The 15,727-nt window shown below is 40.8% G+C and overlaps 1 protein-coding gene across 2 annotated transcripts in view; it reads right to left on the bottom strand.

The window, feature by feature from the left end:
* Positions 1-15,727, bottom strand: part of thsd7ba (thrombospondin, type I, domain containing 7Ba) — a 261,412-nt gene that overhangs the window by 118,889 nt on the left and 126,796 nt on the right. For both annotated transcript variants that reach the window (XM_049594673.1, XM_049594672.1), the window contains 3 exons: positions 4,643-5,504; positions 2,537-2,785; positions 391-560 (listed from right to left, as the gene is read on the bottom strand). In XM_049594673.1, the coding sequence (XP_049450630.1) occupies positions 391-560; positions 2,537-2,785; positions 4,643-5,504 (1,281 nt within the window). The remainder of the gene's footprint in view (positions 1-390; positions 561-2,536; positions 2,786-4,642; positions 5,505-15,727) is intronic.

The following is a 15,727-nucleotide window of genomic DNA, read 5'->3' on the forward strand; positions in this document are numbered from 1 at the left end:
TAATTACTGACCAAAAAGTCAGTTTTGAAAAAAAAAAAGTAAAATGAGCTATTTCACACGCGAAGTAGTGGGTCCCTACTGTTCAAAGCCTTAACTGCAGAACACTGTAGCTCAAGAAAACAGTCTAAGTGAAACAATTACCTTTCTTGTCTACTTTCACTTTGAACATGCTTTAGCTACAGCAACACAGCGTGCTCATGATTTTCCTTCAGCTTGCATAACCACCATAATACTCTGCTACTAACTTTCACTTCAATAATTCATGCTCACAGCTTATATCAAAACACACCACTGAGTTTACTTGGAATTTATTTATGGTGCATCTCTTGAGTCACTATGTGCTTCCAGCGAGCCCTGGGTTAACTGTGATGAAGGCATTTTTTTTCTTACCCTCCTTCCTGTGATGTGGTGCTGAGTCATCAGGGACCTGAACACAGTAGGTCTTCCTGGTCTGGATCCCCCTTCCACACAGACTGCTGATGTTAGCCAGCCGCCGGTCCTGCTGGCTCAGTAAGGGGAGGATGCGACACTCGCCCCAGTCAGTGGTCCTCCACACATACCTAACAGAGTGCACACAGACACGCAAACACATTTGCAATGCGAACAAGCAAACAGCAGTTAAATGCATTCACTGCTGGAGTCCCTGTTTGACAGGTCTTAGGAAGTATACAGTTGTATCATGTTTGTGCCTTTTCAGACACACAGACACAATCCATTTAGAAACAATTGATAAATGAATGCATTTGAAAAAGGATAAAGTGTCAGCATACACACAGCAGTGGCAGCTGTTTCAGAAAAGTCACACAAAGCAAAAGACAAATTAGCGAGAGCAGGGTCTGGCAAGAGCCTCTTGCACAGTATGTCAGGAGGAGGGAGGCATGATTATTTTGATTTCAAAACTTCTAAACAAATGTTTGGTTTCAACTATGAAAAATGCAGTGGTGCAGAAAGCAATAATATTTGAGGAGTTTACCAGAACAACAGCCTGTAGTAATCTATCAAATGCTTAATTTCTGTAATGAGTTTTCCCTAATCATGTAAATCCTCTGCTCTCAGGCACTCCATGTAGATTTAGCAAATAAAACAAAATCGAGCAGCAGGGAAAATAATTCTCTATTGACTACTTTGTTTACTGCATGTAATATTAGCCAAAGCCTATCTTAACTCAAATGCTCCTAAATCAATGAGGTTCTGTCAAACACTGTTTGCCATCCATGCCGTGTCCATGGGGTCATGAACTCCCAACAGTACATTAGGTTATTGTAGGTGTCACAAGGTAATTGAGGTAATGTCAGAAAATATGCACAAAGTAATTCAATAGTGAAATCATGAATATTTGCAGCCTCTAGACTTTCTCTCATAATCACTCAGGTGAAAAAGCTCAGAGAAGCTAAATTAAAAATCATAATTTGTTTTTAGATTTTGGCATTTTATTCACAAACATCCAAGGGCGTTTTTCAACATTGGAGGGGACACGTGAAGCTTGGGGTCTGGGGCAATTAAGTAATCATAAAAGGCTTTTGGGGGGTGGACACACCGCTCAATATTCAAATATGCTGAAAATATCACCTCAATATATTGATAAAAATATATATATATGTTAAAAAAAATGCTATGCTATGACAGGCAACCACGCATCGCCGTCCAATTATGGTGTGGTTTGTCCAAGTGGTGTTACCGTACCCCAGGAAATTTCCATGCATTCTGGTCATTTTGTATGCATCAATTTATGGTGAAAATGTCTTCATTTATGTAAAAGAAAAAAACAAAATTCAGGCAGCAGGTTATAACTGAAAATATAAAAGTACAATGTAACATAATGTAGTGAGGCTCAGGCATTCTGTTTTGCTTTCAAATAATAATTCTCCCGTAGATCAGCATTACTTATTTAATGTTATCCCTGCTTAGTCGACACACACGTAGGTTGCATTTACTCTTCAGTCCTCTGTTTTATCTTATGTTTGGAGGAGTAAGCTCTTTAAATTTGCATGTAGCACCTATTCAAATAAATGATAAATTCATTCAGGTTAATTGATTTACAAACCCATGGACTTTAATAACTCAAATGTGTTTTAAAAAGATTACTACTCATTTCAAAACTTTCTGCACATTTAAAACATGTCCTACATATCTGTGCTCCCTGAGTGTGCAGTATACAGAGCATACAGTTGTAATGTTTTGAGAAAAAACAGTTGTAAAATTATGAGAATTAATGAGAATAAAGTACCAATATTTCAGATGTAACTATAGCCTCTCACACATTAGCAGGAAAAGGCAAAGCCAATCCTATTAGCAATATTGGGTAAAAGAGGTGGGACTCATTGTAGAGTACAAGATCTGTTTAGCATTTGTGCCATTGACTGGACACTGACAGACAGCAGTAGCTATTTTTCTGTAGTAGTCCAGTAGTCACTGGATATTGGTACAGACACGTCTCTACCACACCCTTGCAAACATCATTACCCATGAGCGACGCTTGTGTTTCTGAGGACTGTGAGCTCGAAATGAAACAGTAACCACCACTGTTAAGAGCTACCTGGGGCAGTTTGGAAGTAAATCTCCTATGATATTGCAAACTTCTTTTTCCTCAAGGGCAGGACATCGTTTCCCCCCTCCAACTGGGATCTGCGTCATGATCCGTGACCGAAGGCGGTAACCAGGAGACAGGTCAGTGGACCGGCAGGTCTTAGAGCAGGGACTCCACGATGACCAATCCGATGTCTGACAGTCTTTGGGCATCACGCACGCCTGGAAGGTCAGGGGGGAGTTGTACTTGGTACAGAGACTGCAGATTAAAGAAGGAGAGAAGGAGCTGAAGAAGAAAATACTACAATTGGTAAACATCAAAGAAACTTTATTTCAGATCCTGACATCTTTGTAACCCTTTCACAGCTTGAGAAAAGAGTTGCTCTATAGACAGTGGAGGAGACCAAAGCATGACAGATGTTAGGGTGTGGTTGGGACTTAAATAGATCAGATTTTATGAAGTAAAAGTGACATCAATTGTGAGAAATGCCATCTGCTGGTAGAACCTACCGGAGGATACCTTGTTTTCCTGATGAACAAATGACCTTTGCAGCTTCCACTTCGACACGACAATATTCAAAGCTCTTATACATCATAATAAGACCTAAGGTCTCAGGCGAACAGCCAATCTTTACAAAAAGAGTACAAAGAACGGATATGCTCACTCAAAAATATGAAACAATTGCATTAGTCATGCAATTACATTTCCATTGTTTAATTTGGACAATTTAATTAGGTGGGTTATTAAGACGTGAGTACAATGCTCATTTAAAAATTTTACTTTGTAATTAGGCTGGAATTAGAAAAGCAGAATGAGGCAGAACTCAGGTGGGAAATCCATATTCAAAAGCTCCAATCCCACTTCTTAGCGAAAATACCATGCTAATCAGGCACTGTACTGTAAATGGTCCCCTCACACTCAAGTCATAAAGCCAGTGAACCTGCCTTGTCAGGCATAATAACATGCAAATATCAAACACATAACAAGATACCCAATTTCAAGTCCCTTCATCCAAATGGCAAGGGACGAACAAATGTCATCACATCAAAACAGGCATGACACTTAATTCTGCACTGTACATGAAAGTAAAATAAAGCTGCCACTGCTAAGCTTTTATTTAGCTGTGTATAACTGCAATGCACTGCCCATGACTACAAACATAAAAGCAACTTAAACGATAAAAATACATTGTTCCAACAGGGTAATATCGATTAGTGGTTTCTGATACCACAGCTTTTATGAATGTCAGTCAACAGTTAATTCCAACAGTTAGCTACTAGTGTTACTTTACACCAAGTGGATGATACGGTATTAAGTTAATATCATTTAAATGCAGTGCTTTTCTGGCTCCTTGAAAAGAAAGCACAACATGGAATGTTGTTTGCCTTTGTAGGTGTGTGTGTGTGTGTGTCTGTGTGTGTGTGTGTCTGTGTGTGTTTCCTTTGTGTGCAGGCATGTGCGGTAAAATCCATTCTTATCAAATCCAAATACCAGGGTTTGCTCAAACAGCAGGGACAGGAGGGGAGCAGCACTTGACATTTACCATAATAGTGCCTCACCACCATGCTAATACGCTGCTGAAACACCAGCTCTCACATAATCCAGTTATAATTGAGTAAATAACCACCATCAATAAAAACCATTTAGTTTCACTGAATACACCTCTGCATGCAGGAAATGGCCCACTGGGATCACGCGAGGGGGATGACCATTGATCACGTCCCTCTCATGTTAGGAAACAATATGAGTGTGGAAGAACCATAAAACAATCAACTCCATTAGGACAGTTTCACCTGACAGACACCCGCATTCAGCTACAGCGCACATGTTACAACCCACCTCCCATGCTACATGAGTGGAAAGAGGGATTAATGTAAAATGAATCCAGTTATCTGTATAGGTCTGTTCACCAGACCGACTACAAGCCAACTCTTTTCACACAGCCACCCAGCTTTCAATATAATCTTCAACTTTTCTTGGACTTTAAGAAATGCCCTATTTTTCACTGTGTGCTTATTTTCCGTGTATTCTTCTCATGTTTTTTTAATCTTGCTGTATTTAAAAAAAAAAAAAAAAAAAAACTGCAGCAACTTGCAGCACTTGTGATTGGCTTACCTCAGCATAGCATTCTTGCCATCACTCCGTGTGCAGCGGACTTGTCGTGTCTGGTATCCCACTTCCACTTCCCATGACATGGGGTACTTGTGTGCGTGAGGATGGTGGTGGTGGTGGTGATGGTGATGGGGGTGGTGATGAGAAGTATGTGTGTGCAGTGTGACTGTGTTGTTCTCATTGGAGCCGGTGCTGAAGTCCACTGTGGTCCTTCCACTTAACAGGGCTTCCTTGTGATGGGGTAATCGGCACTCGCTCCAGGCCCCTACTTTAAGGCTGTACTGGTACTCGCCCTCACCAGCAGGGCAGTCAACAGGGCTAGAGCAAGTCCTAGTTTCAGTCAAGTTGGGGCAGCTTGCACCTCCATACATTGGCGTGGCCAGGACATGTCGAGTCCGATGCTGCAGGCCAGTGCTGCATGTTTTGCTGCAACTTGACCAGGAGGTGAAGTCTGAAACTACACAGTCCTGGGGGCAGGGGATGAGACATGCCTGCTCCACAGGTGGCTTCTGGGAAAAGAACTCACATATCCTCAAGGCGACTGCGGTACGATTTGATGTGCGCACACAGTGGACTTTGCGCCTCTGGATGCCGTGCTGTGCTGTAATGCACTCAGCCGTCCTCAGCTTGAGCTCGTTGGAAAAAAAAGGGACAAGAACACAGCCCCCCCAGTCTGACACCTCCCACTCAAAGAGGTTCTGGTGCCAGTCACAGACCTTAAAGCAGTGCCTCTTGCTTTCTGGCTTGTCCATGTGCTGGCAGTGGGAATGGTGTGTAGTCCAGCCCTCCATGTGGACACACCATATTGTCCTTGTCTGAACCCCGCCAGAACCACACTCCTCCCCGATACACTGACCCCACTGGCCTGCAACCAAGAAAAGACACATGCAGAGGGCATTTTCATTAAAACCTGGAGCTTTACAAAAAAAAAAACCCTGATGATTTAAATTGCCGCTTTCTGGCAGCTTGCAATCAAGCACAATTCAAGGCCATTCACTTAACCCCCATGATTGCTTTATTCATGAACTGAGGAGGAAAGGAACAAAAGTAAAAAAAAAAAAAAGTAATCAAACCACTGGTGGACATCAATGTATAAAAAAAATACAAGGTTAGTTCTTCAGTCACAAAGGACTTGATTCAGTTAGACTCTTGATCTCAAACAGATCAGTATATTAGGCTATGTAGGACAACCCAGTTCAGTTGGGTATAATTGTAAGGTATGCTCTTATTTGGCTCTCAAAATCTGGCTTAAGAGCAATGTCTTGTTTTTAATATTTAGTATGTATATTAATTTCATCTTAATACAGCTACCCTGTCAACAGTGAAAGCAAAAATGGCTGCTCATGGAGCGTTTTTATGGATCTTTCCAACAAAGACGATTGATTTTTATTCAAAATAACCGAAACCAACCAAAGACCTGTATGGCATTTCTCTGTGGTCTGACTTTCAGCTCACAGCACACCGAGGATTTCGGTTATCTTAATGTGCAATTGCTTTAATTCAAGAATACAACGGGGACCTGTCTTAAAATGAATTTCAGCAGCAAATGAATATCTGTCTGCTAAAGAAAAGAAGCCTATTATGATGACCGTGATGCTGCCTTTACTGAGTAATTCTCAGTCTACAGAGCTAAAGCCCAGAGAGAAACACAATTTTCTTTTTTGTATGTGAATAGCTTAGGAACATCACAGTTCAGAAGGCTCAACAGGCAAACATGTTCTTAATTACATATCATATTTCATGCGTTCAGACAGTTGTTTCAGTCGCTACCTGATAAGTAGGGAGAAGTTCAGTAACAGGGTAAGTGGTGAGGCTGATCCATTTGTCACAACCGCTGCTTCAAAGATACATCCTCCTAATAACCTCATTGTTGTATATTCTGAAATATAACTCTATTCTCTGCTCTGCTCATATTTGATATAACAAACTCTGAAACATAGATAATCATGTTGCCATTTGAAGCTTAGGGTGACACTTAGTGTGAGGCAACTAAATGTAACTAAGCAGCCAAGTTGAGCTACACTCACAAAGGTGCAAAATCCGGTTTTCACTCCTCATGAAAATGCTCGGTACATTTCACACACAGTTAAGTTATGAAAGAGAGTGGCAACTTCATTTTCAGGTCGTCACCATCACATCTGAGTGATGATGTGGTTGATTTCTGCTGCATGAAACAGAACCGTATTTGGCAGTCGCTACTTGGTAACATCAAAGTATGTGTGACAAAAGCACAGTGATTTCCCACCTCTGAAAAATAGTGGAAGGTATAAGTACTCTGTGGTCAGAGAGGGAACAAAATTGCTGATACCTTTTTTTTAACTGCTGTGAAAACTTGCATCAGCCTCAAATTGTAGCTTAAAACGTAATACTTATATGGATTCAAGGCTGACCACAATCTCTATTTCTGTGAAGCAGAGAACAACAACTTTTCGCAGCTGCTTTCCAGTCTACAGATGGTGCAGATATAGGACCCAAAATTTTGGGGATATAGAGTTCACCCATCTGAAATGAAAAAAATAAAACTGTTTTATTTATTTATATGGAGCAAAAAAAAAAAGAAGTTAAATTCAAATCAAAGTGGTGGAGTGGTTGGTGTCTCACAACTAGAGGGTCTTGAGTTAAAGTAATTAAATAAAGAGACAGTATAGTGTTTGACATTAATTGTACCTACCCACAGCAGTCCAGCAACAGCTTCTGCTGGGGTACGGCAACACCTCTTACACAAAACACAGGCAGAGCTGCAGTACAATGAAGTGGAAGTAATAATAATGGCAATAGGTCAAGTTTATTTGTGATCATGATTACATTTGCTAATAATCATTTTGGACGGCAGTGTGTGATTGCCTTTTGCAGCATAGCCCTTTTTTTAATTCATACTTTGGGGGGAACATTTTGAGCACATTTGAATTTGCAATGTAATTACTGCCTAGTCTTCTGTGTACTAAATGTTGCTGCTATCACACTGTTCCGACACACATTGCTCAGTTCACTTCCTTCTCTTGTAAAAGATAAAATACAAATGTTCAGTCTCATGAAAGCAGTTGTCAGTCATGTGAAGGGTACCACCTGCTGCTGTAGCACTTCTCTGAAGTGAATTTTTCTCCCACTGATCCTGCCTGGAGTGCCTGTTGCATGATAATGCTCATTTTGTTGAGGGTTTGAATCTCATTCTACCTTCTTAATTTCAACATGTTCTCAAATCTAAACCAGAACCGTCTATGATATAGTGATACACATTGTGTTAATATCGTATAGTTTAAGGTTATTATAGGGTTGATTAAATTGCTATTTCATAAAATGCTAAATTAATTTGGGATTCAAACAAAAATTAAATCCAAAAACTAATTTGTGCCCTATTAATTTAATTTTTGACCTTTTGTCCTCATTTTCAAAAGAAGTAGACACAAATCAGAAAAAAGAAATAAGCGAAATCAATTTGCTGATATGATGTGGTTATCTACGTCAGTCACATTCGCTTCTCATCCAGTTATTTTGCCACATGCTATGAAAGGGATAATTTGATTCATTTCTTCTAATTGGAATTAAATTGATGTAATAATGAGATCCTACTGCTTCCTAAATTGCTTTCGAATGACAACTCGCTGAAACTGTTTCATTCCTTTTCGTGCCAGTGAAATCTGTTGTTAACACTTTGTTCCCTGGCCAATCATTGACATGAGAACGCTGTTTTGAAGCTGCTGCTTTCTGCTTAAGGGAGCAATATTTCAAACTGCTGAATTGTTTCATAGTTCATCGAAGCACATCATTGAGTTTATTCGTCTTGGCTTTGCAATGTTAATGGGGGCTTACAGTGTAACTAACATTGTTATGTTTATACGATCTTTTTTTGTCTTACACTCTGTTTTTAGAGCGAGTACAATACAGCAAACTGAACATGCCAATGGCAAGGCTCAAAGGATAGGAAATCATTATTACTTTAATTTACACAGATTTTTCTATACTGGAAAGAAGAGTAATGATTTGTCCATTTAGCTTAACTGTAGAAACTAGGAAAGACATGCAAATTAACATAAAGTTGCAGTAATGAGAGCACGGCCGTCTTTGTCTGACAGTGCAAAACACATCAAGGGTAACCCAGCAAACCCATATGTTGTTTGTGGTGCAAATTGATGAATACTGTTACAACAAATCCCATCATCCTTTTTTCTTCATTCACACTGCAGCGAAAGAGATCCAAGAGCCACACGTTTGGCATAAATACAAAGTTCATTCCATTCAAATTGCAGCTTGTTAGTGTGGCAATGACTCTGAGCAATTATTTGCCTTTTACAGGATGTCATATTTTGGCTTTTGACAGTATTTTTCAACAACACATGTCCAGCTGTGGTTGTAGCAAACAAACGTCATTTTCAGCCAAAACATGTTTTCCTAACCCCAACCAATTGAGCATAGCATTAGTTCAGGAATGACACAATGTCAAACTCAGCTCACATCCCAGCTACATCAGCTGATCTCAAACAGCCCAATCAACTGAAGGAGCAGCTGACTGATGAAAGGGAGTCAGCTGATAGATCACATGATTCCTTTAAACTGGCAAATCTCATTCAGGGCGCCCTGTTTAAACTGCTCTGGCCTGCCTACTGTTGCTGCATCCTCTTTAAGCTGCTTTGCAACCCGCCTCCACCCCAGCTCCTCCTCCTTTTTCATATCTGACTTATCAGTGTCATTTCTGTTTGTCACTGATGCTGCTCTGTTCTGTTTCTCTGGGGTCTTTGCTGCTGCCTCAGGCTTTCCATGTATGCGCATGGAAGGGCTGGGTGGTTTGCTCTCTCTGCCTCTGGCTTTCCACCAGGCACCTAAGGCTTTCTGCATTGAGCTAAGAAAGGCAGAGAGGCCCCAGAATAGAGACATACTGCCAAATATAATACTGCAAATGGAAATAAAGGTTTCTTTGGCTAAAGTGGTCCTAACTGAAATTGGTTTTTTTGCCTAAACCTAACCAAATAGTAACCACAGCGTTATCACAACATAAATTGAAAGTAAGATGTAAAGAGATGTATCAACATGTCCATTACGTATGAAATGTACAAATGTAAAAAAAAATCCATAGTCTGCAGAAATGTACAATGCAAGCATTTATTCTGCTGACTGGGTTGCTCATCATTCAAGCTTTTGGGGGGACAGAGTTTGCAAATCCAATATCCAGTATACTTGTCTTCGATGAAGTATTTCTTCAATGCTACCACCTCTCTTTGGCAGTCACCCTTTCAATGCCCTGGGACATGAGTAATGTTTGAAGTCATTGAAATGTACAGTACAGGCCAAAAGTTTGGACACACCTTCTCATTCAATGCGTTTTCTTTATTTTCATGACTATTTACATTGTAGATTCTCACTGAAGGCATCAAAACTATGAATGAACACATGTGGAGTTATGTACTTAACAAAAAAGGTGAAATAACTGAAAACATGTTTTATATTCTAGTTTCTTCAAAATAGCCACCCTTTGCTCTGATTACTGCTTTGCACACTCTTGGCATTCTCTCCATGAGCTTCAAGAGGTAGTCACCTGAAATGGTTTCCACTTCACAGGTGTGCCTTATCAGGGTTAATTAGTGGAATTTCTTGCTTTATCAATGGGGTTGGGACCATCAGTTGTGTTGTGCAGAAGTCAGGTTAATACACAGCCGACAGCCTATTGGACAACTGTTAAAATTCATATTATGGCAAGAACCAATCAGCTAACTAAAGAAAAACGAGTGGCCATCATTACTTTAAGAAATGAAGGTCAGTCAGTCCGGAAAATTGCAAAAACTTTAAATGTGTCCCCAAGTGGAGTCGCAAAAACCATCAAGCGCTACAACGAAACTGGCACACATGAGGACCGACCCAGGAAAGGAAGACCAAGAGTCACCTCTGCTTCTGAGGATAAGTTCATCCGACTCACCAGCCTCAGAAATGGCAAGTTAACAGCAGCTCAGATCAGAGACCAGATGAATGCCACACAGAGTTCTAGCAGCAGACCCATCTCTAGAACAACTGTTAAGAGGAGACTGCGCGAATCAGGCCTTCATGGTCAAATAGCTGCTAGGAAACCACTGCTAAGGAGAGGCAACAAGCATAAGAGATTTGTTTGGGCCAAGAAACACAAGGAATGGACATTAGACCAGTGGAAATCTGTGCTTTGGTCTGATGAGTCCAAATTTGAGATCTTTGGTTCCAACCGCCGTGTCTTTGTGAGACGCAGAAAAGGTGAACGGATGGATTCCACATGCCTGGTTCCCACTGTGAAGCATGGAGGAGGAGGTGTGATGGTGTGGGGGTGTTTTGCTGGTGACACTGTTGGGGATTTATTCAAAATTGAAGGCACACTGAACCAGCATGGCTACCACAGCATCCTGCAGCGACATGCCATCCCATCCGGTTTGCGTTTAGTTGGACGATCATTTATTTTTCAACAGGACAATGACCCCAAACACACCTCCAGGCTGTGTAAGGGCTATTTGACCAAGAAGGAGAGTGATGGAGTGCTGCGGCAGATGACCTGGCCTCCACAGTCACCGGACCTGAACCCAGTTGAGATGGTTTGGGGTGAGCTGGACCTCAGAGTGAAGGCAAAGGGGCCAACAAGTGCTAAACACCTCTGGGAACTCCTTCAAGACTGTTGGAAAACCATTTCAGGTGACTACCTCTTGAAGCTCATGGAGAGAATGCCAAGAGTGTGCAAAGCAGTAATCAGAGCAAAGGGTGGCTATTTTGAAGAAACTAGAATATAAAACATGTTTTCAGTTATTTCACCTTTTTTTGTTAAGTACATAACTCCACGTGTTCATTCATAGTTTTGATGCCTTCAGTGAGAATCTACAATGTAAATAGTCATGAAAATAAAGAAAACACATTGAATGAGAAGGTGTGTCCAAACTTTTGGCCTGTACTGTACTACTACTGGGTTTCAATTCTCCTTAAGTGAAGTGAACAAAAGAGCCTTACACAAGACCTCCAGCTCCAAGACCAATGTTTTTATTGAAACACTTTTTTACCTCTTGGACAAAAGCAAGTGCCACAGTCCCTTTTCTCTGTTTTCTCTAGTCATATAGCACCAATTTCAAGAGGATTTGCAGCTTGTTACTGCATAGACAGCCTGGCTGTATGAAAAGACTATATTTCCAGTGGTGAAATATTTAATTATGTCTTGTGTTGTCTAAATTGTTACTGTTTTTCTTTTTTCTTTCATATATGTGGCATATAACGTGACAAACTGTATACATGTCACTGTCACATACTGAAAGCATACTGAAAGACATAAAATAGTTGCTCACTTGTACACACAGAATGGGCGGAGTATTATCTATTTAAGATCAATGTTGTAAGAATTCTTAAAAACACTCTTGACAACAGTCTAGAGGGACCAAAACATTAGTATGATCAATAAATTGTGATGCTGAGTAAGAGCAGCATGTGGAATCCTCTCTTCTCAAGCTTCTGTCAATATTAACATGAAGGACAACAACAAACAATAATATAGAAAGAGCTACATAACTTCACTGGAGACACACTGGAATACAGCAGTCAATAAAAATGCAGCAGATAGGAATAGAGGTCAAATCTTAAAGGCAAAAAATATTTGGTTACATTAGCCTCCTTAAACAAAAGGCCATTTGTAAATGAAGGCTGGCTATTTTATACAGGGTACACTGAAAATGAGCTGCATAAAACATGAGGCCAAACAAAATTAGCTGGAAACAGAACCATAGGTGCATGCTCAAACTGGAGCAGCTCAGCTTTGTATGTGCACTCCTTTATTCCCACAGCTCATTTTACTTGTTTCATGTTCATGCTTTGCCACAAAAGGACTTTCAACCATGAATGTGCACACTAATCAGCAAAATCCAGATTTCCTTGTGCTCCTGACTATGCTGCATGATTTCTTTCACTCATCTTGAATTTCTGAATGCATATTCAGGCTGCAGCATGTTGTATTAATCTGAACTAACATGATTTTGCTTCAGTTTGAATTGATAGTTTGAGCCCTGGCTTAAGATGATGTGAACTGCCAGGCTATTTGTTTACAACCTCAAAGACACTTGAAGTGCTTTGAACAGGAGAGACATGTTGTTTCTGTCAGAAGAGAGAACGCAAGATCACTCACGGCTGTGAAAGCATCTACGTGTATGAAAGCATTTTAATTAGGCACATTAGACAGTAGACATCAGTAGAATTTCATTTCAAAAAGTGCAGTCATACCCACACATCCAACATTCCTGCTTAAAGAGACGTTCTCAATTCAGTCAAAGTTGACAAGACCAAAAAAAAAATCTTATATGGGTTACACCCTGAAATAGACATGAAAAGCCTCCACAAATGTAAGATATGAGCAGCAATTCACTGCTGAGCTTAAAGACCTTCGGTGTCAACAGCGACCTGCTGAGTGCACTGCTCTTGTGGTCAGTGATGGCACTCTTTCATGATAACCACTCTTTCATCAGCATGGCCACCCTTGCTCAATGTTGCTGTTTTCACGCTGTGCCAGGATATGTGTGCCTGATTTATGGAGGTGTGATTGGGAGCGATTCGGCTGCCAGGGGAGCCAGCTAACACAAGCACTAGTTCATCTCCTAAGCTCTGAATAATCACTCTCTCGATCTGTCAGCATCAGCATCTGTCAGCCCCTCAGGAGGGAACCAGTCACCCACAGCTCCTTCACTCCCGACGCACTTAGTCGCCTTGCTTACACCTCCGGGGGGCTCCGGTACCCTCGGGGGCCCCTGCTATATTTACAATTCCGTTTACGTCCGATATATACGGAAAAAACTGAATCGGCAAGAGGCTGAGCAGACTTCTCCACAATACAGGCAAAGACAGAAATTAAACTTTGCCAGTGTAGCGTGACTTAACACGTCTTCTCTTTTTCAGCAGTGCTCGGTTGAACCCTTAAGTTGGACAAATGATAGCAAAGCTGCACGACAATAACAAGTAACACAACAAAAGCAATCTCCACTGTGCCCTGAAACCAGACAGACGGAGACAAAGAAGAAGCAAACAGCAAAGCAGTAAACTGTCTCTTAAACAGCAGCGCTCTGTCAAGAGAAAACTGCACTCACCACTGTTAAATCTTTTGCCTCTCTGGTCTCTTTAATTACATTTGTTAAAAGCATCACTGACTCAGGTCAGTAGAGTCTTAAAGGATTTCTTGGCACTTCCAACTATGTGCTGCCTTTTTGGGGCTTTTACTTTTTTTCGATGTGTAATAGTGCTGCTTTAAACTAACACCAACAGTTGGGTTTTGCACAGTACATCTGTAAGCTATGCATTCTGCTTCAATGTGTCACAAAAACAGATACACAAAGCTTTTCTGAGCATTTATTGATCATATTGATCCACATTTCTATCTACTGCAGTGGCCCGAGCACTTTATTTAGCTTATATAAGAAACACATCAATTACCTCAGTTCTGAAGAGACTTCTCTGTTAACAACGTTCGATACTGCAACGTGAATGGAACAGCAACACACTTCTATGCTCATCTTTGCCGATTTACTCCAGTGACATATACAGAGAGCACATAATGTTTTTTCTCTCCACGCCGCAGCTTTCCGTGCATTTTTCCTCACAAACATCTGCTGAGTTTATTCACCATCCATCTTCAACTCCTCTGCCCGAGTTAAGTTTGACTGTTTGGATACATGCGTCCTTTGTCACAACACTTTTTAATTAAATGATACCTATGCCACTGCGCCTCATTATGCACACAGCCGTCCCCCATGCCATACTTCCATCAGTTGTAATTTATGAGCAGCGAGGTGCATCCTCAATTACAACATTCATATATGCAGAAATTCATCAGATTATCATCAGGCAGTCAATCCATCTCCAGAAGGCCTGAATCAGCTCATTTTCACCAAGTGTTTATGGAGCAGGTTAGGAGGAAGTGTGTGAAATGTGAGGGGAGAAGTTAAAAATCATCGCCAGGGGACAATTCACAAGAAAATTCAGTAACAAAAAACACCCATCACCTGCAGCTAAAAATAAAGTTTGCGTGACGATAAAGAGAAGCAGCTACTGTGAGAAGTTTGACCTTCCTGCTTGAATATAAATCATATATTTCCATAAATGCTCAATAAGTAAATGCATTATAATATTTGTGTTTTGGCCTGACAATGAGATACTTATTGCAGCTTGCATTATCCCGAGGCAAAGCATCAAATGCAGCTTCAATATCCCACACTAATGAATTAGGTACCTTGGGGCTGCAATATTATACACATGGCCCCAAAGGGCTTTTGTTATAATTTAGCATTCAGCCCTACAGCGCCAGTGCCAGACCCACTTGAATGCCTAATCGCTAACTGAATGGCCAGCAGTATAAACAAGACAACACTAACACATGTTGTGCCCATTGAGTGATGTAATCCCCATTTGAGCCAATCGGTAACTAACCAAATAAGCACTGTAATGCAACCCCCTCCTCAGCCACACAGTGTAATATGAAAATGCGAAAGTGCAGCAATGAGACTCATTTCCTTTCATTAATGAGAATTTGATTAGTGGTGTCCACGATATTACACGTAATAAACGGACGTACGGATAAACAGGCAGATTGGGACTGATCCAGATGCTGTAGCCTGATTACAGGTGTGACGGCTCAAAGAGCCAGTCTCACACTCTATAAAGCATAATGCAGGACCTACAAGCTCCTCTGCTCTGATTTATCTCAAATCCATAATGCGGTAAATCATGAAGAGGATCATTTTAATACCGGCGTGAAGACTTCTAAGTGAAAGATCAATCATCTTTAGTCAGTATTAGCATGATTCCTTCAGAGGGTTTCCACTGTGTGGGGTTAGGGCTGTATTTGAATTGCACAGCAGTCAGACAACACAGTAAGGTGGACCCTCACGAAATAACAAAGGCCATAAGGACACGATGCCCTTTTTGATATATTCACGGTCTGGTTTCTAGGGATATTTCTCTCTTCAGCTCTGGCTAAAACAAACAACACAGAGCTGTGAGCAGCTGCATGATTATGCCAATGAAAACTGTCATTTTAATCCATATTTATTCACATACAGTTTGCATAATGGTATGGTATGTAATATGGTTCTCGTGCTACACTGACTATTGCTATGC

This window comes from Epinephelus fuscoguttatus, linkage group LG13 (assembly GCF_011397635.1).
Source record: "Epinephelus fuscoguttatus linkage group LG13, E.fuscoguttatus.final_Chr_v1".
Lineage (NCBI taxonomy): Eukaryota > Metazoa > Chordata > Actinopteri > Perciformes > Serranidae > Epinephelus > Epinephelus fuscoguttatus.